General features: G+C 38.0%; 1 protein-coding gene across 8 annotated transcripts in view; it reads right to left on the bottom strand.

Annotated features, from left to right (window-relative positions):
• LOC131693827 (ribosomal protein S6 kinase beta-2-like) overlaps positions 1–25,150 on the bottom strand; it is a 115,119-nt gene that overhangs the window by 16,066 nt on the left and 73,903 nt on the right. For all 8 annotated transcript variants that reach the window (XM_058982020.1, XM_058982013.1, XM_058982014.1 and 5 more), the window contains one exon: positions 8,702–8,869. In XM_058982020.1, coding sequence (XP_058838003.1) covers positions 8,702–8,869 — 168 coding nt within the window. The remainder of the gene's footprint in view (positions 1–8,701; positions 8,870–25,150) is intronic.

Raw genomic sequence — 25,150 nt, 5'->3', positions numbered from 1 at the left:
TCTTTTTAACGAGTCGTTGGTTTGCGAGAGACGCAAGAAACAATAGGGTTCCAATGAAAATGGCCAAGCTTGATGTCAAGGGTAAAGTTACAGGATTTTTTTTGGGTATTTTGAAACTTATGAAAAGGTCGTAATAAAACAAAGTGATAGTGTTGTTACACCAAAATTTAAAATGTCTCGAGAACTATCACATTTTAGAAAATTTTTGTTATGAGCATTTTGATTTTAAGTGGAGTTTAGAATCATATTCGAAAAGAAAATTTTATCTATTACAGCAAGTAGTATGAATTCTAAAAATATGTCAAAAGTTGTTGAAAAAGTTTCTTTTACGTCTTTAAAACGATAAACAATAGATTGTCGACATTTTATGATGGGGGATCGCGAATAACTATCGAATTTTGGAAGATTTTTGTTCAATGTAATGTTTAGTTTTTCATGCCGATGAAACGTGTAAAATTTATTTTTTTTCTAATTTAAAGATTTTTGGACGGACCTTCGCGGGATTCCTCATATGTCAGAAGAAAGCTTGGAAAATATTTGCATTTCATAGCAATCCAACAGCTAATAACAATTTGAAAGTTACCCACACTAAACTGTACCTGATATTCATAATTTGTCTGGATCAGTGACAAAAGGGGTAAACTAAAAGATTTAGTTCTATCTCATAGACATAGAAATTAAGTATGCTTCTAATCCACCTAACGGTGTGAAAAGACATTTTTATAGCTCTTATAACTCTCTCTTCAGGTACAGAGTGCGCCAGCTGGATGTATCCTTTTTCAACATTGAGCAACTTCGGATTTTTTCCGCCGATTTTCACAAGTAAACAAGTTTTTTAGGATATTTTATGCTACTTATTATAAACCAGGTTTAGAATACAACGTCGATTAAATGACCACTCCACTTTGATACACAAAAAGCAGCGCATTGCGGGTACTTAGCATAACATTGGACAGCATTTCGGGCTTAATCGCAGCAATTTCAGCTTGTACATTAGCTTTGAGTTCGTCAAGGTTCTTAGGTTTATTAGAATAAACTTTACTTTTCAAGTAACCCCACAGAAAAAATGTCTGGTACTGGGTGAAGTGAGCTTCGTCCGTCATTAAAATTTTGTCGAAAAAATCAGGCTCTGCATCAATCATTCTTGCCACAGCATTTCCATATTCCAAGCGGCGTGGCACATCCGTTGGCAATAATCTTTGTGTAAATTGCACTTTGTATGGAAAAAAAGGAGATCTTCCTTCATAATCTTCCTAAGATTCGTTCCACTCACGTTTAACTCCTGAGATCGGCGACGATACGACGTATTCGGGTTATTGGAAACACTTTTTTTACCGCTACAACAACTTCATTGGAACGCTGCGGGCGCTGTCGAATAGGAATCTGGGGAGTCTCTACAGACCCGTATTCAATCAAATTCTTCACAAAATTACGGATTGTCTTGTTTGTAGGCTCCGAATGATTTCAGCTGAGCGTCCACGTGGTACTGTTGGAAAGGGTACTCAAAGGTAAAACGGTTACCAATGTAACCTTATATTTGTTTGTGTAAATCGTGATTGATCTCAAAAATATGCATTGGGATAGATTGGCCAAGTTTTCCGCAGGGCTGGATGGCCGAGTTGGAAATTTAGCGTAGAGCAATGTGCACTTTGATATTTGTGTAATGCCAACCTTCTTCAGAGCGAAATTAGAAATTTGCTAATATTTATGATTATAAGGAAAAATATACGCGAGAAATAAGTAATGCAAATAATTTAAAATTATTACCAAATAGAAATAAGAGATTAGAATTATTACAAGTTGGAAATTGATTATAAAAAAGTTGATTCCAATGTTTTGACAATATTCGAGTTGGTTTCAGAGTCTCTGGCGTGTGCCCCTTCAATCCTGAAATTTTTCCTCCTGAGGAGTTTCTGGCAGGATTTGTCACAGATCGACCCCGAACGAAACTTGTCCATTAGCATGGAATCTGCTGCAGATGTAAACCTCCCTGAAGACGTCAGACCACTTCCCAAGGTGAGTGCAGGATCTGATTCGAAAAAGCGGCAAGATCGTAAACGTCGATCGAATCGAATTTTGACCGATTCCCCATTTGAAGCAGCGTTGGAGGAGGAGGAAAATTAAAGTAAACGCAAATGTACGCTGGCGGATGAAAAAAAGCAGCGAGAGCTGGCAAAAGTTCACTAAAGCTGCCGAAACTAAGTCCAAAAAGGTTAAAAAAAAAATAAAAAGTGAAGAGTGGGTTTTATTTTCTGGATGACCAAAATTCTTTTGGAAAAGATTCACTTTTCATCGATTGGTTACATTTGTTCCATTTTATTAATGAATCGTGTTTGTATGTTAGCAAATATATCTTAGCTTACTGAAAATTTGTTGATTGCACTTCTAATCTGAAAATTTCAAATGCTGAATTTTATGCATTGAGCTTTTAAATGGATTAAATTTGAAGTTTCCAGAATCTTAGACTGCTGGAACTTCTAACTGATGAAAATTCGGAAAAAAATTAGTTGACTTTCAGCGAAAAAACTGTGGTATCTTGTGTTTCCAACTTTCTAAAAAAGTGGTTTATGAAGCAAGGGTGCATTCTTGTAATTTATTTTATCTTTTTTCGAATTGTTGTTGTTGCTTATTTACGGCTTAACCTTTTGGTCATTCGCTGTTGAGTGTTTTAGTTACATTCAATTACTAAAATTAATGTTACATTTAATTCTGGGGGTGTAAGCTTGAGATGGCTTCTTTGTTCCTTGGACACAGGTGACCTCCCGAGCTAAAGGAGGAGTGTGGAGGTAGGGTTGGCCCATGGGTGGTTTCTTCAGCGCAAGAGTGGAGGGCCAGAGGTTTGTAGGTTTGGTAGGAGGACACGCTGGTTGAGGCTTGCTTGAGGGCCATACACTAATTACGTAAGGGAATATGGGGGGAGGGGGAGTTTCAAAATATCTTACGAATTCTTATCTAAGGGGGAGGGAGGGTTTGTCCTTTCTTACGTAATATCATAAAACAAGTATGAAAAATGAAATCAATATGGAAAATATTATTTTCATATGAAAAGGGTCCTATTTCTTATTTCTGCCATGAACATGTATATTACACAAAACGAGCATATATTGTACATCATGGTCAAGGAAGGACCTCGAATTAAAGTATTTTCCGGCAGGATATGATTCCTAAATTAGTTATGGAATATTATTAATTGCTGGCAGTGTGAGGAGCGACTTAATTGTCGATGGTGTTGGAGCAGTTACAACAATTTCTTGACTCTTGATGGTACATTGTTCTGTTCAGGAACTCGAGTCACCATATACCTTACAAGATCTTGTAGACCGAATATTTGCAGAGTGTGAACTGTATTTGACTTCAAGAAAATTCGTAGATAGCCATCTACGAATTTTCTTCGGAGTTACGCATACGATAAGCGTCACAGTTGGAACTCAGAATTAATTCCCACCAGAAGAGATTTTACATCACAAGGAACTATTTCCGAATATAGGACCAAATCGGAGTTTCTGAATATCTCCCAGCAGTTATTCTGAAATTTCTACTGGGCAAAATTAAGATGCTAATAAAATTACTGCTGATGATTACAGTTGAATTTTGTCATTAATTTTCTTGTAATAATTGTTTAAGTAGCGTTTTCGCTATCTTTCTATTTAATGAATTATATGCTTTTCCAATTACGAAAATCATGATAAGATCTTATGTAGGGGGAGGGGGAGTTCACCAAAATCTTACGAACTCTTATCAGGGGGAAAGGGAGAGGTTGAAAAGTTCTAAAAAAGCCTTACGTAATTAGTGCACGGCCCCTTGCTAGATTGTTGTGTCGTTACGTGTGATTGGGCCACGGGCGACCTTTCCGGTACTCGTGGAGTGTGACGAAGGAAGGGGATAGGGTTGCTGCTGCTGGTGATTGTATTGGGCCATGAGCGCCCTCTCCAGCACCGAGGTGTGGCAAAGAGACCATCGTTGATATGGGTGTGGAGTTTAAGCTTAGATGTTATCAAAAAGTTCGGCATCTTTCAGAGAACTAAAGACGACCTCTTCCCATACAGAGTCGTTAGCCAGGATGTCGCGGATTGGGAGCGGGAGGTCGTATCTTTCTCGCAGGTCCTGGAGTTCAAGACAGTTGGAAAGAATGTGTTCAACTGTCTTCCGGTCTGGCAGGTGATGTATATGGGAGGTTGGGTGCTGGAAATAGTGTGGGCTTGGGAGATCGGGGTTTGCTCGGTCCGAAATCTGGATAGGACCGTTTGTTCTCTCCAATCTTCGCTGTCGTCCTATTTTTCGAGGAGCTCTTTTATCCCTCTGAGGTCTGCCAGTGGTCGATAAAGTTGTTGCGGGCTTGGGATGATGTCAGCGGTTGGCACTTCCTTTGTTAAGCCAGGTAGTCGGCTTCTACGTTTCCCCGTATATGGCAGTGCCTCAGGATCCAGTAGAGGGTGGTAAATGAATCCATGTTGATTTCAATGGCCTGGACGAATGGGTGTCGGGATTGGCCAGCTACAAGCGCACGGTTTACCGAGAGGGAGTCGGTGAAGATAACGGTTGCTTTGTTGTGTTTTCTGGCAGCATCTCCGGCGGAGAAAATGGAGCATTCAGATGGTGGGCGGAGAGAGAGACCTGTTCCGTTATTGCTGACTTCCATTCCAACCTCATCGTCCTTTTTGGATCCGTCCGTATGGATGCGAGTGTGATTAGGGAAACGCCTCAGATTGAGTTGATTGTATACAGATTGTGCGATTTCGGGGGCTTCTCCAACCCGGATGGTCAGAGATGGTGTTGTGTTGATTTGAGGGGATTTCGCGTTCGGTGGAGCCGTGTGAATGGTGGTTGGGATTTGGTGAATTCTAGATATATTGCTTCGACTGATTCATAGGCTACGGACTCGTTTCCGGATGTTTTTTTGAGATGAATATTGCTCGTCGAAGAGATAAGAAAGCGATGTTCCAACGGAAGGGCAGAAGGCCGGCTTCAACGCATGCGCTTTTTGCAGGTGTACCCGGTAGTAGTTTGTAGGCCGTCCGAATTGATCCATTGTATAGAGGTGCTAGGATGTGGTTCATTTCGTCGCAGTTACGTCCGGTGATTTCGATCCCGTAGTAGATCCATCTGTGTCTTATCGCTTTTTCGATGGTTACTGCTGGGTTTCTATTGGTCTGGTGTATATGGTACCCACAAGCCTTTTCTGGTTGGCACATTCGTTCTTAACCATTCGGCAGTAGGGACGAAGATCGCCTTGTGATACATTGTGATTCCTAGAATTTTCAGCTCCTTACAGTATGGGATCGGTGTGTTGCTGATTTGGATCGGACGGTCGGTTGATCCGTGTATGTGGTGGGAGTTGCAGAAGTGTGAACAAAAGCTTTTCTGGTTTGAAATCCGGAAACCAACGGATGTAGCCCATCGAGAAGCGACGCAAACTGCTGTTTGCAACTTAATTCTTGTTCGGTCTTTGGTCTTTCTGGTAACTGCCAGTAGGATGGGTTCGGCGTATAGGAATATGTAGATTCCACGTCGTAGGCAGCCGAAGATGAATAGCATGCTGATAATGAGGAGGATACGCATACCTGGGGTACACCGTTATCCTTAGCCAAGAGGTCGGATCCGCTTCCTCCGATTCCAGCCCGGAATTCATGATTTTGAAGGAATAGCTGTATGTAGTTGCCGAGGTTGCTTCAGAGGTCAAGTTGTTGGATGACTTCCCGCCATACTGTATTGTAGGTCTTATCGATGTCCGGCGGTGATGTCAACGTGAAAGCCTTCATTTGTTGCCTGGCCTATGATCTCCTCAATGGATGCAAGGTAGGACCCGGTGTCTTTTCCTTTCCGAAATGCGCGTTGTCTATTGTCTACTAGTTGCCGCTCTTCAAGGATTGTGGTAAGGCGTCTATTGGCCACTCGCTCCAGTGTTTTTACCGTGCAAAGGAAGAGGATAGTTAGCCTGAAGTGTTTGGATGTGCATGTCCCTTGAGTCCTTTTGGGAATCGGTATAAATAATGCAGTCTACCAGGAGTCTGGGAACGGTGCGCCCTCCCACATTCGATTGTAGCTGCGCAGCAGTGCATTTTTGTCATGGAGAGGTAGATGCCTTAGTAATCGGTAGCCGATGTTGTCGAGCCTAGTGGCTTTTCCAGGCCTGCGGGAAACGGCGTCGGTAAATACGGGTCTGGAGAAAGGTTGCACTCGCGTGTAGGGGCGGGGGGATGGTAACATAGGTTGCGTCGAGAATAGGTTTCTTTGCTCGGGAAGTCAGGTGGCAATGATGTGGTTGTGGAAAGAGTTGCGAAGTAGTGTCCAAGTTCGTTGGGAATTTTTTGAAACTTTGTAGTTGAGATGCTGTCAGTTTGGATGGAGAATCCTTTGTTCCGCTATTTCCAACTGAGGGCGCTATTTCTTCGCCAGATCTCCTCTGCGGGAGAATAGGAGTGGCTTCCGTCCAGGAAGTCGCTCTAACCTGCTGCGTTAGCTTCGGTGATACCTTCCTTGTTGCGTTCTTTGCCGTTCGTTGCCGGAAAAGGATTCGTCTGTTTGTCCAGAGATCGGTATCCGTCGGTTTTCTTCGGAGTTTTCGTAGTGCTTGCCGGCGGATTTTGATGGCATTGGCCACTTCGGGGCACTACCAGTTGATTTCTATCTTGGAGAGGGACCCACTGGTTCTGGGGATGCTAGATTGGACGGAATTGAGTATTATATCAGCTAGTTCGTTTTAATTGCCTGGATAAATCTGGACAAATTCTTTGAAATCTGAATCAGATAAAAATAAATTTGTATGTCTAGATTGACATCCCTGCCTGAGCCATTATTTCATTGTTAAAGATAGTCTTAGTACAATTGCTAGCCCTCATTGAATCTCGACACTATTTTTATGCCTTTCTGAAAAAATCGGGACTCATTTATTGACGCCAAAACATTTCAAAATGCAAGAAACATGTTGGTAGACTTGAGCGATTCGTAGTAACTCTTCCAAAGCTCGACTCCTGTCAGCAGAAACCAAAAGATCAGTCCGTAAGATTCGAAGCCTACCACAATAGATCTAAATACTGGTCGCAGTGGTTCGTCTCCAACAATAAAAAGATTCGAAGCCTGTTTCTAATACCACTTCATGTTTTCGATCTGCATATTTCACATCCTTGCTCTCATTCCTTGAGGGCTTAATATTGATCGTCGCAGTATAATAACTGTCTGTCAAATTCAAGTTAGTAGCCTGCCATAGACGCCGATTGTATTTCTTTATATTTGGGTCTAGAAACCAATTATAGTTATTAGACCCAGATTGTATTTGTTCAATTTAGCTCATTCAATGTGATGTCGTGAAGGAAAACAGTTGAATAAATAACGGCAACCAGGCACTCACATGGCAAAAATTGCCGGTATGTGTAGCGGCCATGGTTAGTAATCATGGAAGTGCTTGTGGTAGTTCATGATGTTCGTCTTTTTCATCATGATATGATGAACCATTATCATGGCTTCTAAGGATAACAAAACTTTAATCATAAAAGAGATTGAGGATTTGTTTTCTTGTATGCTATGCATCATACCACCACGTCTATCGATGTTGGTTTTTAAACGGCAAAATATTTATGCGACACTCTGCGGCAAACTTAAGTTGTTCACCACCCTACAGGATAATTATAGCGTAAACGTATTGTAGAGAATACAACAGCAAAAACTCTTGTGTGCCTTGGTATATCATCGACAAGAACCAGCTTGCTCACAATTTGCAGCGCGTGCTAGCCATAATTAGCACTATTAATATTCAACCGATTCCGATGAAGATCTCTCTTTATAAGTCGGAATTGTGCACGCCCAGAACTAAACGGTCTGTTTAGTCCTCAATCAATACACCATATTATGTCCATACGGAACGTGACACTTCACTTACTGCACGCGTAAATATTATAAAGACACAAGGTTATCCGTTCGTTGTGCTTTTCATATTTTGCCAACATTCACGTATGCATTCTAAATTTAACCGAACACGGGCGGGAAATTTTCACGGTCGCTCTATCAACAGTTTTTGATCAAACTGCATTCGATACATTATGAATTTTAGTGTCACGTTTAAGTATGTTTTACAGTTTGCGAATGGTTATAATTAAATTTAAGTAGACCGAGTGAGGCGGCAGTGGTTACACGAGGGTGGTTCAAAGGTTGCGGTTTGTATATTGACTAACCTAGAAAAATCAGAATGATGATAATTTTGTTAATGCGCTACTACAGAGTGGAACGGTTAAAAATTGATCAAGCATAATTAGGTGCACGCTGTTGTTATATAAATGGACCAACTATATTCCTTTTTGAAGTCTAATGACTCCAAAGTACAAATTAGGCTTCCGATGTTCCTACGACTAATTGTCGGCGTTTACGTTTCACACATTCCATCAGATTGTATCCACTTTTTTTAATGCCGAACGTAAATTTACTTTGAATTGTTTCTCATTTCAAAGTATTTTCTGAATTTTATTAGGTTCCGCTTTTTATGTGGAAGTAGAGTGAAAAATCGAAAACGTTCAATCGTTTCAATTTCTAATTACAAGCTCAGCTTAACTCGACAATTATTTCACGTCGGTTTCTGAGACGCCTTTGTGAGGTTCAACGAGATACTGCGACATCCTCCTAAATGCAGTCAAAATGGGCAAACCGCTCGACGAAAACCTATTTCGGTGACAGAAAGACAAACCGCTGCTACCATCTGTTTGAAACTTACTTGGAAGACTTTTCCGTAGCCACCCTTTCCAAGCACTTTCTTTAGCTCGAAGTCTTGCGGACCAAGCTTTATCCGGCCCGGGTTGACAATGTCCTCCGAGAGTGGGATGGTTTCCGAACCTTCCGCATCTAGGTCACTGTGAATGTGTAGCTCCGGTTCCAGATCGACCTACGGGTGATAAGAAAGAAAAATAGGAAATGGCAATTAGTTATCTGGTGAAGCTATCGCATCAAGAAGCTAGAGGAAGGCAAAAAACTCGCAACGTCATGCTTAGTTTCCGTTCCGAGGCTTCCGATACTTCGGGTCGCAGCGAAATGTAATATGCTATTTATACGCATACATGAACATAGGCAGACAACAGTAACATCACTTTTGTCTGTATATTGGTTATAATTTAATAATCGCGATAGTGTTGTCAAAGTCTATTTTTGTTATTGTGTATTGCACAAAAATTCTATTATCGATTAGATTAAAACCATCTGCCCATTATTGTAACTTCCCAGATCAGAAACCAACAGTTTTTAAACTTTCCCACGTTAGTCACTGTGCTCGAGTGGTACGAGCAAACCGAGCAATCCTAGTTTCCTTCCAACGTGGGTGTATCGTTTCGTTCCATTACGAAATTTGTGTCGTGTGACGTGAGATGCTTCTCACATAATAGGCGCCATAACAAAACCAACCAACATAAATTCAGCTCCACCAGATGATTCACCCGTTTGGCAACGACAATCGAGTGGCAGTCACAATAATTCGTGTTTACGATCTGCACGCCCACCGGCATCGCTTCAGTCGGTGACGTTTCCTAGCCGTTGCTATTTTGAGATGTTTATGATTGAAAATTTCGGAGGCAGTTTTGAAATAGTCATGCCGTGAATGAATTTGTCTAGTATTTTTCAAGGACCGTTCCAGATCCTGTTCAGCGTAATTCATCATTTTTTGTAAACAAAGAAACACTCTGGCTTGAATGGTGGATGAGTATTCCGTGGCAACGGTTTAGAAATGACGTAATTGGTTACCTGACAAACAAGTTATTCTTATTCCATATGAGTAAATACCACCCGCGACGAATCCGACAAACTCGTAGGTACTGTTGCGAATGTGTGTAAGATGAACCAACAACAGACGACTCTATGAACATTTGTTTAGTTCCAGTCGGGCAGTGATATTCCGCTGTTGTTAGTGTAGATAGTACATTTCCTTTCGCTCACAACAAAGAATCTTAATCTACAAAATGATTTAGTATCAATTAGAAACAATGATTTTTACTATGTGCTTTCAGTTTTCAATCCACATCTGGATTGCTGAAGACTGATGATCTACTTGCCAGATCTCAGAACTGATCTATTGATTTATGAGAACCTTCACCGCAAAACGAGTTTCCAATTATACGGTGAAGACTCGATTTTATTTGTCTACTGAATTCAGATTTTTGCGAAGTACTGAAGGGATCGGTTTATTGAAAATACGTCTCATCATGCACATTCCCGTATAAAGTTGTACTATTGATACAAATTACAAACTCCACACATCACAGCGATGCGTTTGTTGATCTTTAGCTAACGAACCGAGCCCAGTTCGTGAGAATTCCTTCTTAACCACGTCTCATTGAATGGACGCAAAATATACAAAAAATGGAAAAACCTTTAATCTTTTTTAAAGAACGAGGTTATGTGTATTAGGTTGAGTGAAAGAGCTAAGGAAGAATCTTTTTTTTTCTTTTGTTTTTTTAAGTATATAGTCAGCCTAAAATACATTAAGCGAAGCTGACAAAATCGGGTCGTCGCTGTATTTATCTTTACTACTTTGGTCGAACTATTCCCGGAATCATACCCAATCATCATTAAATAACATAGCTCAGCGTGTGGCACTGTCCAACGAGTCACTGCTGCGATACGATCGAGTGTGACAAATCGACTGGATATTTGTTTGGAATTATCCGTAAATCACGTTGCGATATAAAAAGATGGCTGAACGCCGGTTGTGTAAACTTTAATAGTTTAAATTTTCCAGAGCAACAGAAAAAAAGCCACAGCAATTTTTAATAATCTACGCGAAAGCTAATTCCGTACTAATGACCGGTAGACCGTCACAAGAGTTTTGGCTACACTAATACTCAATTGAGGAAAACGAATTTGAAATATGGATTGCTGTGACAAAAAACAGAATAGGGATCCAACACCTTAAGCGTAATAATTTTCCGGGAATATAAATTACATATTCACTGCATAATCTTTGTTTATATGGTTCTTATCAAGATCTATATCAGTGTTTCAAAAACTTGGTTCCATTAAAAATTATTGGATGGCATAAATTTGAGCAAAATGGCATTTGAAAGACTATTAACCCTTTTAAGACAGATCCCTTCCGGAAGACCTTTGTCTTAAGAGTGTCAATCGTGACACCCAAGTCGCTCAAAAAAGTTTTGGGAGCAGAAAAAACGAACAGTATCCGAAGATTGGGGTCTCAGGAAACCCGTGATAAAGAAATATAAAAAAACGAAACGGGGCTTCACAGCCCGAATAGAATAGTATCATACAGTAACGTGACAAGAAATCATTTTTGTTAATATTAGGAAATTTTCATTGATTGTTAGCACTATCTTAGAAAACTATCATAAATGAATCGTATGGATGATAGTATTTATCATATTAACTAACTATTAATTAGTTCTGACGATGCACTGAATAGGTCGTTAAATCTCATTACCATAGAAAATGTATTTTTCTCGCACATATTTTTCGAGCAATGACTCAAGGAATGGTATGTTTATTGTCATATTTTTGCAAGTTAAACAGATAAATGAAGCAGTTTACAGATCGATTTGTCTGATTTCAATCATTCAGTGGCCATTCATCTCCTGTTTTTAAGAATACATTGTAAAAAATTGATTAACCAATGTTAACCATTTCTGGTATGATACAGCTATGGTTTTAGGGATAAATACGAAGCTTGATCAATATAATCCGAGAATGTATATAAGTCTGTTTTATCGACATAGTCCAAATTTGTGTCGATAACTCGCGCTCAAATTATATTGAGGAAACTTCGTAATAATCCCGAAAACCATGGCTGAATCATACCAGTAATGGTTATTGGTTAATTGCCATCTTATCTGACCAGAAGAAAATAACTGTCCAATAACCTGAGCATGCTATTTTCTGGTATAATACAAAAACCTGGTATTAATCGATTATTAATACCTCATTGAGTATTAATTAATTGGTTTCGAAGAAACACAATGCTTCATTTATCAATTCCTTATAGATATTTACTATACCCGGACAAAAGTTGTAAGAAAATTCATTGTAGTCTTATGTCATAAGCAAATGCAGTATGCAGTTTTAATAGCAAAAATGGATTTTATATAATATTAATCATAAAATATGTATTATAAGTATCAGAAAAGCATTACTAATACACTGATGCACAGTGGGACGAGCCCGGACATGTATGAAGGTTATGCGATATTCTCGCTAGTATTTTTCTCGTATCAGCTGAGCCATCAGAGACATTTTCGCGAGATTTTAGGTGATTTGAATGCAAAATGAATTTTTGACAGCTTTTTGAAGGGCATAACTCAAGTGTTTTTTGCATTATTTGGCCATAGGAACTACATACGGTTATTCTCGTTTTTCAAAGAAACGGTTGATTTTATGAATTGCATTACTTCACCAAAATCATCCGTGTAATAAAATAACATCGTAAAATCGCCAAAAATAAGTCACTAGTAGGTTTAGTTCTAAAGCGATAACAACAACGACGCCCGTGAATGCCCGCGACCACACTATGCTCCTTCAAAAGCTTTTCATTTTCTCTTTAAAATGACCCTAGGCTAGTTTTGCGAAAACTTGCGATAAGTAGTCAAAATTTGAAAAAACTGTGAATGGAGACGCATGGTTATTACTGATATTTAATTTGAATATTCACTTTATGACTAGAATAATGACACTAATTTATGCACAACTTTCAAATTGCATTTAGAGCATGATCTACAAGGGTTTTACTAGTGATCAAGAGTAAGGAACCGAGTGGGAAGTATGGTTTTTAAGTGGTAAAGGAATTAAGAATGTTTAAAATTCAGTAAATATTTTCAACCATCTGAAATGTGTCATAAAATGTTTCATGAACTATTTTTGCTAACTTAAGCAAAAAGTGTCAAATTGAGTTGAGTTCTAGTCATTTGGTGAGACTATTTTTTTCCAAGTTTGCATAGCACTGATATAGCTTAAGGGTATGCGATATTGTCCAAATAAAATAAGACCATTTTTAAATGAACCATATATACGAAAAAAGGATTTTGGATTTCTTTTAATTTAAGGTATGAAATAAGCAATCTAAGCAACTCACTAATGAATTAAACGTTCCAAAATTAGTCGATCACATCTTATTTGATCCTTGAAAATAATATAGTCATTTCTAAAGCCCCATAATGAGATGTCAATCAATTCGTTTCAATACGGTAAATAAATTCCAAAATTACAATTGAAAGAAATCTTTCTTAAAGACAAAATATTTACTTTTGAGCCACTCTAATAAGTAGTAAAGTTAATTTCTATTTTATATAACCAACATAGGAATTCAGCGCACAAAAATGCCTTTAAAAATTTTTTGAACCTTTACAACAAAATAATTATTTTGAGCCACCCTAATGTATAATGAAATTTTTTTTGCAAATGTTAATATCAAAAACTATTTAGTACACGAAAATTAATATACACAAATTTTAAGAACGATTTAAAAAAATTGAGACATCCTAATGAATAGTAACTGTTTATTTTTGAAATGTTTTAATGTCGAAAACGAATTCAGCGTATCAAAATTACATAAAAACGTCCTATATGAACCGATACGGAAAAGTTTGGACTTTAGTCCACCTTTTGTTCTAAGTCGTGCCACTGTGTGATGGTGTAGTCTTAAGAAAGAAATATTCTGATGTGTTAATTTAAAATTCATCCATGACAAAGCTACACGTAACTATACCACATATGATCCATTAATGGTTGTTGATCATATTTGTGTTATCTTTTTCAAGCCATCGTGTAATAATAATACAATAATTATAAAATGAATGAATGAATTTTAATTACACATTATCTTACATTTACCATTCAGTTTATCGTTACTTTAACTTGTATAATCTATAAAGATATAATATATAAGATGTAAAGTACTTCTATATGTTTTGAATCGTTGTATAGTAAACGAAATGTATGATTTATGATAAACTAGCTAATACCCATCGCGCGTTGCTGCGACTTAAATGAAATAGGAGAAAAACACAATTTGTTCCGAAGCGTCATCTGGCAGGCAGAAAATTCCCAACCAATAGCACACAAACGAGCTCCATAACAAATGCCTACTATGTATAAATGGACTTTTACACGTTCTTCTTAAATTAAAAACATAAATAATGATAAGTGAAACCATCGCCAGCAGACCCTGGACTCCCCTATAAATTCTATAAATTAGGAGTCCATAATTAAACAACCAAAGTACTAGAGAAATACTCCTTACAGTTTAGGTATTTTGCGTTCTGATGGAGTCCAAAATATAAGCAACCATTTGTATTCGCTTATATTGATGTAACTAGAAGAAAAAAAAAGTTTTCGCTTTTATTCGCCCAGGTGCCCAACACCGCCTCTAGGCGGCCTACTTATTTTAAGGCTTTAATGAAAAATCGACTACTTTTAAGAATTTTCAACATTATGCGACAATAGACAATATAAATCGGAACAGGTCGTAGCATCAATCCTTGGAAGATATTTTTTCCACGTGCGATTATTTATTGGTCTAGCTAAATTTACTAGCATTTACAGTTAATACTCCTATGTGAGGTTGGGACAACGCTACAGTACTGTTAGTGCACTGGATGTCGAACAAAGCGATAGATAAGATTGCTTGCCAGTTTCACGGATATCTTACCGAAGCGATTTTTTTTGCTTCTGCTTTATGTGGGGTGAGAAGATAGACTGTGATGTTAGTGTTAATAAATAACAAACATTACCATTACAATAATCGAAATAATGCATCTTAGCAAGTTACACAATTAGTTTTCATTATCATCTCTATTCTTTTCGACGGAATTTTATTATGAATTAGGAGAATTTGTGTGGACGTCATGTGCCGTTGAATATTAAATTGCAGTCAAACAAAAAGAAATAGCAGATCCATTATTGAAACATAAAATAATGCTAAGAAGCATCAAGTGAATTTCCTCAATGATGAATTTACGATTTTAGGACAACAATATCAAAACTACCGTTATTTTGTGATTTTTTTATAAATATGAAAATTGCTCAGCATTTTTATTAGGAAGCGTCTTTGTTTTAATAGAAATTTAGAGAAAACATTTAATTCCGCATGAACTCTTAAAGGGTTAGTGAGGTATTGTCTCGCATTATAGGATTCTATAATTATGTCTTCCGTTATTTTTTTCCAATTTCAAGTGCAAAGTTCACGCACATACTTTTGAATGTATACGTAATCAAGAAAAATAAATTTATTTTTTGAAAATTTTGTATGAGACCGCCACCTTAAAAGTTCATGCGAGCAGGGTTTTAATTTGACAAAAAATTAATAACTCTGCCATTTGTCAACCTATTTTCATTATAAATACATTGTAGGATGCGGAATTAAATGTTCTCTCTAAATTTCTATCAAAATAAGAACGCTTCGTAATAAAAATGTGGAGCAATTTTCATATTTATAATGAAAAAGTAGTTTTCATATTATTGACCTAAAATCGCAAAGTATTTTTCACAAAAGAACATAATATAGCATATCGTTGGAAAAATCATTTCCTCTTCTTTCCAGAACACTAAAAAAATTCCATATCCCTTGAAAAATTACCGCGCAGAATATTTTTGGTGCCGAGAGTTACGAAAAATCGTTTTTCCCTATAAATCAAGATTTTGAGGGTATGCAACATTTTTCATACATTATTTTGTGTTGCATTTGATGAGATCTACAACCTATACTAGGTCACTTGAAACGTACAAAATCACTGTAGCACCGTGTTATTGGTGTTCCTAGAAGCACTGAAAACTCCTCGTTTGATCCCAAATTTCCAAGACCAGCAGCTGTCTGCGTCGGCTTTGTATCAGAGTTTCCTCAAGCTGGTTTATTTGACGGCCTCTCATGAGAATAATTTAAGCCTTTACAATGTATCTCTCGAAAGTTGCGCTATTTCTGAGCCAAGAACGAATAATGATTTTTAGCGTTTGTACAAAGGAGTGTTTACATCGTCATTTAAGAGAACGCTTCAGATTCTTCGGACGCTTTTCGCACGCGGGATACGGTGATAGATATTGTGGATTCTCCCCACAATGAGCACACTTTTCAGTACAATAGCCCATTTGCTCGTATTTAGTGCAAAGCAGCAATGCATGACACATGGTATAAACAGCCAAATATGAAGACGGTCGTTATCGAAGAAGACTTTAACGCAACACAATCCCGCCAATGGTCATCCAACACAACCGTTGCTCCGTTCACCCTTTGTTTGTGAAGACACACATCGCTTTTATCCTGTCCAGTGCGAATGCCATTCAAAATCTTCGCTCACTGGAGAAAAAGGTCCTTGAAACAGCCAACTTCGTGCTTAAGTAGATCCACGCATGACAAACTTGAATCGGCGGATACACCATCGATCTCAACATTATGAGAGAGCATGTATACGCGGTATACCTTTATAAAAAGAATGTCGCCAGTAACGTTATATGCTTGCTCCGACCGAGTTAAATGTGTATGATTTTAAACGGGAATTCGTATTTTTATGTCGAGTCTTCTTCGATATCGATTTTACCACCAGCTGAGTTTTTCAGAAGAGTTTATTTATATGCGGGCTTGAAACATGGCGCAAAGCGATAATTTGGAGAATACGAAGGAAGATACAGAATTATCGGGAAATATAATATAATTAAAAGATAAGTCAGAAAATAGTGGTTAGCTATCTTCTCTTGATGATGACTAAATGCTACCCATTTCCTTCGAAGTATGTGTAAAAACCTTTGCCAGCAAGAGATTATAAAAGTATCTTTGTTCCATTCACGTGTGCAAAAATGTGAATAATGTCTGGAACTTTACTGGAATATCGTGATGGCATTTGGACTGGTAATTCAAATCTAATGATATGCACCGTAATTAATAATCCACCAGCTCCTAAAATTTAACGTCTCGGCATAGTAATCTTCATATACTCAGGTTTTTTATGTTTTTGTTTGCGCGGTATTTTTACGCGGTTTTTTACGCGGATTTTGAAATTCACGCGGTTTTCATTCACGCGGATTTTGAAATTTACGCGGTATCTATTAACGAGGTTCCCTTTAACGCGGATTCTTAAATTTATGCGGTCTTCATTTACGCGGATTTTGAAATTTACGCGGTTTTCATTTACGCGGATTTTGAAATTTACGCAGTTTTCATTTACGCGGATTTTGAAATTTAGACGGTTTTCATTTACGCGGCCTGTATCCCCCGCGTAAAAAAACCTTAGTGTACAGTAGGGTGCAAATATTTACGGTAATCCTGAATTTTCAAACCGGACGCAGCTAAAGCGATCATAGCTCAACCGTTTATACCTGTCAAAAAACACCAACCCTTTGAATTTTATAAAATCGAATTCGTATTTTTGATGCCAAATGTCTCAGAAAACATATATTTTGATGCTATTATTTATTTCATTTGACATTTGCCATCAAAAACAAACAAAAGTATTCTTTTAAAACACACGTCTCAATTCAACTCAAATTTGCCTAATTTCCCCAAACATTTTTGTTCAGGTAACACTAGATCTTGACGTTTCATGATACTCTCAGACACTTGACATCAAAAATACGAAATCCATTTTTGGAAATTTCATTGGATCGATCCTTTACACACTAAAGGGGGTGAATTTTTTTGAACTTTGACTGTTCTGCACGATTTCTTAATCATATGCGATTGAGCTAAAATTTTGTTTAGAAGTTTTTTTCGAGGTGCTGAGGCTCTTGAGGCGATTATAATATTCGATGGCATTTTTCCCCGTGCATGCCATTGGCACCTTAACATACAGTCCTCTGAATAGATGCTCCTTCCGTTGCCTTCAAACACCTAGCGTCAACTGTTTTCACGAATATACAATTCAAGCTTTCTGGTTGCTATTTTCTTGAAATAAGCAGTACTCTAACCCGAACGAACTCTGGGTCGATTCTTTTGGAAATCAGGTTTTTCGGTATTTTTACAAGTTACCAACTATCGGAAATAAACATAGCGGTTGGTGAAGGAACACATATCCAAAAAAAATTCTGCATATTGTTATACGATAAAGGCGGGTTGCATACCCTAATTCATCGTCTACTCAATAAACCGATCTACATGTACAGTTTCCCAAAAAAAGCACCGCCAGCATGGGCTTTGGTGACGTCAAAAATAAAGTCTCTATTTGAGAAATGTTACAATAGTGTACGACTTAAGATTCCCATGCATATGTAAAAGGACAAAATAAAAGTAAGGGACCATTCGTAAATTTGTGGCAGCTGTTTGGGTCATACTGTCAACTACGAAAGCAGCATCCAGCATCCCAAAATCAACTTCCAGCATCGGTGAGTAAGGCACCGGGAATGTTTTTATTTTTATATATTGGTAATATATAAAAGACCCACGACTCCCTTATGCTACCGCAATGAGCAATGCAAAATAAACGAAAAAAGACAATTTTTTAAAACAAATACTTTTGAGTTAAAATGCTTATTTCAAATGTAGTGGCTAAAAAAATAACTTCCCGCACATATCAAATCAAATTGAATATTGGAATTTGTCCGATTAGTAACAGATCGTGCGAAACAAATTAGAAAGAGAGAGAGAGAGAGAGAGAGAGAGAGAGAGAGAAAGAGATATAGCAAATTATGAGCCGTGAATACGAAAAAAGAGCGTTTGAGCAATTATATTCCACATATTCCTACAAATTTATTCTTCTTGAAAATACGGATATACGGATGTCCCATTTAAAACCTCAATTTTACAATGTTCGGGATATAAACAAGAATTAAATATTACACAATTTTTTTACAGCTACCGACAGATCAAATCAGAACACTGCAATATTACGAATCGGACGTATGTTAGTATATTTTAAACTGTAACTCTAAGAATATGCCAAAACAACCGCTGCAAACAGTGCGACGTAATTAGATTGCTCCACCGAAATCAGTCCAAAGTTATCACCTGTATATTAATAGCCCACAAATTAAAACAGCCTTGTTCGAAAATATTCCACACTATCGAAATGATTCGAAAACAACGATTCGCCCAATCGTTCAGCTCAGCCAAAATTCAAATTCATTAATTCTCGCCGTTTTGATGAATGAACGAAACCGGCCGGCCGGCGCGCATTGTTATTTCACAAGCGTAAAATTTTATTATTATTAGAGACGATCCCCGCAGGTCTCGCCCATACCCTCTACTACCACCCTCTCCACCGTGCGGCGATGTATTTGGCCACGGCCCGAGGTGCTCAGGATCTGCTCGAATGCTCATCGCTTGCTCGTTCGCTCGCTCGGTCTATGTAAACCAAGCTGCAATGTGCGATGTGGCAGCGTGGCAATTGTTGAAAAATTCGGGAGCAACAGGCAGACGATGATTGTTGGTGCGCGACGTGCAGTAAATTTAGCTTTCTCTGTACGCGGAAATTACTTCACAATTCGTTGTGATTTATTTTTAGGGCCACGTAGCGCGCAGATGTTTCTTCTTTGTGTGCCGTATTTGGAGGGTCTGCCGCCGTGCTGCTACAGCACAGAACCAACCCCAACCAGGCTTTAAATGATTGGAAATGAGAAATGTGACACTTTGTGGGTGGAGGGATTCTAATGTTTCTCGCTAATGAGAAGCATCGTGTCTTCGGGGGAATGTAATGGGATAATAAAAACCGGCAAGTCTGCAAGTGTACGTGAGTGACTTTTCGCTCCAGTTGATCTTCCGGTAGAGCTACGCTTTTACGAACATATTTTTCGGATTTATCACCTATATTGACAGGATGAGATTAAGTGGGATCAGAAGCATATACGAGCTGACTTCTGGGGAAGGCTGACTGAGAAGTTATTGAACTCGTTGCAGCTGTTTTCCCTGGCCTGTTCGGTTCGCACATGTGCGCTTCTTGTCGTGCCGAGATATACTTCCACCAGTTGCGGTGGCTGGTCCTTAGCGCACACGATCTTGACATGATATTTATTGTTGTATGTTTAAAACCGTTCCCGTGGTCCCTCGGTGTTTCTTGTTATTTTTTGCAGACGGACAGACAGACATACAGATAGAGGAACGTGTCGCCGAAGAACGGATCTGGCTTACAAGACGCAGTGCGGGTCGACGAACGATCGGGTCAAGGACTTGAAATGGGGCCGTTGAACTTCACAGTTTTGTGGCAATATTGGGTGAAAATGAATGCAGGTGACTGAATTATAATGAATATTAGGAGTTTCCATGAAACATAATTCTTTGTATTAACATATAAAAAATGTATTTAATGATCGTCTGCATTCGATATAAAATAATGGATCAGCATAAGATTACGGATTGCGTCAAATTTAATATTACAATCACAGAACTATCAGACCTTGTTGCTTGTTTCAGAGAACCACTTACCTAGTTAGAAAAAAACTAAATTGCAAAACAAAAAAAATGGCACCGCCACGCTAACGTAAACTACCGGGTTGAATAAACGAGCTGTATAAAAAGGGTTAATTTCCACATCTTATCAGTAAATCAGAGTTTCTGTGCTTGCTTCCCGAGACATCACTCGGAACCAGCCACTTACGCCTTCACACAAATACAAGCAATTCAAAAGGATTTAGCGTCTAACTGGTGCTGGTTCAAATTTATCGTCTAATGGCCCAAGTTGGTGCTAGTTACTGACGAGATGCACTCGAAACAAAAAAAATCTAAGAAAGGAAAATGTTAGTATGTTTGGTATTTAATTTGAAACATTTTACAGGAACCCTGCAGTACTATGCTTCCCTGCTGTTAGACGCTTCGTAGACTATGGACTCACATAATTGATTACATTCTTTTGGGAAAACTTTGAGCTCTAGAAATTAATATGCAAAAAAGGTTTCCCCATAGCATATTTACTATTATATCCAATAATTGTGGTTTCTAATGTTGAATGAAGCTAAGGTATTGTTCAGTTGAAAACGTCAGATCTAATACTCCAGAAAAAAATTAACGTAGTTATTCATAACTTATTGTTACTCGCACATAACCAAAATTCAAATTAGGCACAATTATTGATTACAGAAAGATCGAACCAGAAGATATGTTTCTGGCCGGTGTCCAATTATGTCCAACCACAGCCCTAATTTATATGTAAAAATACAAATTAGTTTACAACTTTCCTTGCTTCAATCAGTTGCTGTGTGTCAGTTCCCAATACGGCAGTAATCAGCGAATAAATTACCAAAAATCAGTGCTGTATTCGTGCGCAGATTTTTCAATCGATGATGTCCTACACCCCAATACCTATATCCTCTAGTATACCACACACATCCACATCACAGCTGGAACCGCTTACCGCACGCATCAACCGACGTCTCACTGCGCCACCATCTTCGGTCAGTCGATGCTCTTGTCCAAAAATCGAGTTCAAGGTAGTGCAAACTAAATATTTTGACGACGACGACGACCACAACGATTATTTCTTCGCCCGTTTCTTTCCATTTCCTGGGGGTCGATGCAGAATGATTTAGTCTGTGTTTTTCTTTCTCTTTTTCTCCGCGAAAAAGGTTATTCAACGCTGTTCGGTCAGTGTGATTGAAATGTAAGAAGCTCTCGGTTGGTCTGGTATTCGATTATTTCGGTGAAAATAATTGTACTAACTTTCTAGGAAGTTTTGAAATACACATATTCTGATACTTAGTGGACATTTTTTCTAGTGTCATATGCAAATAGATTCGATGGGCAACCTGTTGCCGAGAGAATAAAATAAAATCTAATTAATTAGAAAATGAGAACATTTTTAAAAAAATGTTCATCTTCGACACCGTCTTCACACTTCGAAAACCGTCTGCGTTGGCATATGGTCTAGCAGACGCGATTCCCCACGAGCAAAGCAGCACTACAACTACCACCAACACACCACTACTGACGGTTCAGTTGGGGTGAGTTATTTTTTTTTTTTTTGGCTACCGACTGTTCCGTTTTGGGGCGATAAATTGTTCGCTGCGTCTGGTCGTCTTTCCTTGGTCTTTTGATATGACTGCGCTTTTCGTCTTTCATGGAATAATTCACTAGTCTTGGGGACACGTTTCACCGCTCCTCCTCCTTTCCCAACTGCCTTTCCGCAGTTGCTCTACGCGGTTGGTTAAACATCCGAACTTTAGCTTCCTTCACCGGTCTGCCTGTCTTTCGACGGAGCTAATGCTTTTGCGACCGGCCTTCACTGACTGTGTGGGACTGAGCTGCTTGGTTGTGTGTGTCATTTCGAGATTAGCGTTCGTGGATCGGAAGTTGATCTTGTATGTCAATTTTTTATTACTCGAATGTGTGGGAATGCGGGTAGAGGGAATATTCCAGAGGGATCTTGAAATATTTAATTTCAACATATTATGAAATAAGTTTTTATAATTTAAGTCTATAATATCTGGTATACTGTTATTGAATATGATCTAATTGACGTTTTGAACAGATGGCACTTTTGCTTAATTTTCTTTTCGTTGCCCAAAAAGTCTCACAATTCCGTTTTAATATGCCCTTCAATCGATTCCCACAAATCATTGTAACTCCATAGTATTGTTCAGTCAAGCAGTGGGATTGAAGATGAGAAAAAATAAGAAAAAGCCAAGTAAATGGCTTTTCATACTATACTTTTGGGTGGTGAATGTTATGTCGATTTTGTACATAAGCTCTCGTTCTCAAGTTATTCACTTTTTAATTCAAGAAAAATGAAATTTAAAAACAATTTTCGCAGTAATTTGTAGGTATTGGTTAAAGTTATAGAAAAAGTGATATAACAAAATCATCCACCTAGAAGTAATTTTAGAGAAAATAAAATATTTAAAAAAAGTACTTTATTGTTCTAAACAACTTTGCCGAAGGTCAAATAAATGTAAGTGATAACATAAACAGCAAGATTCGAACAAATTATTAGTTTTCAAAATTACTTAATTTATCTCAATACCCTTAATACGTAGAGGCTTCATATGTTTAACAAAATTATTTATAATAGCATTCTCAATAACTGTAAAGAAGACATTTAGTCTCTACCTTTTTTGAGAGTTCATGCCTCCCAATTACTAATACGAGAATTAATAACCAAAATTGTTTCACCAGAAGATGTATGTTATAAAACCTCCTCGACGGCATGTGATCTTGACCGTAAAAAACTGCTTTTGTACATTTATTTTACTTTACTTCTCTTAAGAATATATTGAAAACAACCTAGTGAGGGTGCTATTTATAAAATTAATAAAACAAAAATATCTACAAATGCTCATAAAAACCAATCCTGACTTACTAGAAACAAACGGAAGACGTAATTTTTCATCAATTTCCTTCTACTATCCGAAAAAAATATGCGACAACCACGGCCCAGTTGGGATCCCAGCTAATGATCTGAAACATTGTTCGTTTAGTTTCTCAACTCCATTTTCGTACCTCTTCGACGATTCTCGGTGCTCTGGGATTTTTCGTGATTGTCACTCATTGTTTGTTCACGTTTCACACACTAGGTAGAAGGAACGATATTATGCCTTTTGTAAACAGACATTTTAATGCGTGCCCTGCCATAACAACGAAGTGATTTTAGCTTCTGAAGCTGAGCAAGATGAGAAACTAGACTGACAAATGAGCGTTAAAACTGAAGATACCTTTTCCGTGTCATTTGTTACTATCTCCAGAGTTCCACAGTGAAGCCAACTGGGACCAATAATGTTCCTATTATACAGGAACGATACCCAGCAGTCTCTTGAATGTCTCAAGCTTTCCAATGTCGACGACTTACAGCTATTCACGTTCGTCAAATGCCTTGATGATGCAAGCCTTCTGAAAAGACTTATCAATTGATGTAGTAAAACGCAGACGCAGTGCTATAGTAGCTTACCTGCTAAGTCATTAAATCTGTTCCCGGGCGCTCCTACCAAGATTTTTTTTCATCGCGTCGCATAAAACTTTATAGCGGATTACAGGACGTTTTATGAACATAAACGGAAGGGGGAACGAGCATAGCGTAGTTGGTAAATCGATTGCTTTGTACGCCAGCTCACCTGGGTTCGATTTCCATCCCCGCACATAGGCACAGAGATTTTTCCATAGATTTCTCTAAACCGAAGAGGCGAATGACCCTATGGTTCAAACCTCTATAATTAAAAAAAAAACATAAACGGACATAACCTCCAATCATATATACGAACATTGTGCAAAAAAATTCTATAGATACCCCATCAACGAAATGAAGAAATGTATGAGAATATGTTGGGTACAAATAAGAAAATATATTGGTAAATCAATTTCCTTGTGCTCCGCACACAGGGTTAGAGATTTTTATTTATTTTTAAAGTTAAAACTTTTATAATCGAAACAAAACAAAAAAGTGTACATTAAATTCCGATGTTTATGGACTTGTCTGAATAAAATATTTCAGAATCATGTAAAATTATACAGTTGATATGCAAACGTGAAGTATATTCTGCTTCTATCCGATTTTGTCTCTCAAATTACCAATGCATCTTTTTTACTTTTGACTCAGGTATACAGGTAGACAATATACGGAAGCAATGGAAACCAGACTGTAACTTGTAAATCCTGCAATAAAACTGCCCTCTAACAAATGTCGTACGAGAAAACGCATTAGGTTACGCAATCAGATGCAGTTAACTGTCTTCGATTTCTCCGATCAAATTACGGACTGCGATAATAGTAAAATTTGTAACAAACTGATTTTACTCCTCTGCGATGACAATATGATATGAAAATGTTCTATGAGATTTTAAAAGGAAAAATTTGAAAACTTTTTAACTGCTTTGTTTTTTTGACACGACTCAATGCGTTAGCATAACTGAGCCGTGCGTCTTTTATGCTATTGTGTATCCGTCTTCTTCGACATTTCCTTCATTTGTACTTTTGTTCCGCAGCTGTTTGTGGTTTCGGATTTTCCTTGACGGTGTCTCCACAAGGTTTTCTGAGGTGTAGCATCTTCGTGCAGAACTGGCACGTAGGAATCTGATCTGAGTGTGTGACCAGTGTTGTCTGATCATATGGGATATAAATTTCTCACTTTGCTGTTTTCTTTAGTATAGCCAACATGTGGTAAATTACGCTATACAATCTAGATTATGACTACATTATGATAGCACTTGAACCCTTTTTTATTGACTATTAATAGCACTGAACTGTCTGTTTGACACCTTGGGTTTATGGGTTTATTCAAATTCGGGAACAAAAGTTCGTGAAATCGGGGTTTCTTAACAATCGGGAGTTTATTAA

The sequence above is a fragment of the Topomyia yanbarensis genome, chromosome 3 (genome assembly GCF_030247195.1).
Source record: "Topomyia yanbarensis strain Yona2022 chromosome 3, ASM3024719v1, whole genome shotgun sequence".
Taxonomy (NCBI): domain Eukaryota; kingdom Metazoa; phylum Arthropoda; class Insecta; order Diptera; family Culicidae; genus Topomyia; species Topomyia yanbarensis.
The sequence above is the reverse complement of the archived record's forward strand: the minus strand, read 5'-3'. Positions and strand labels throughout refer to the sequence as shown.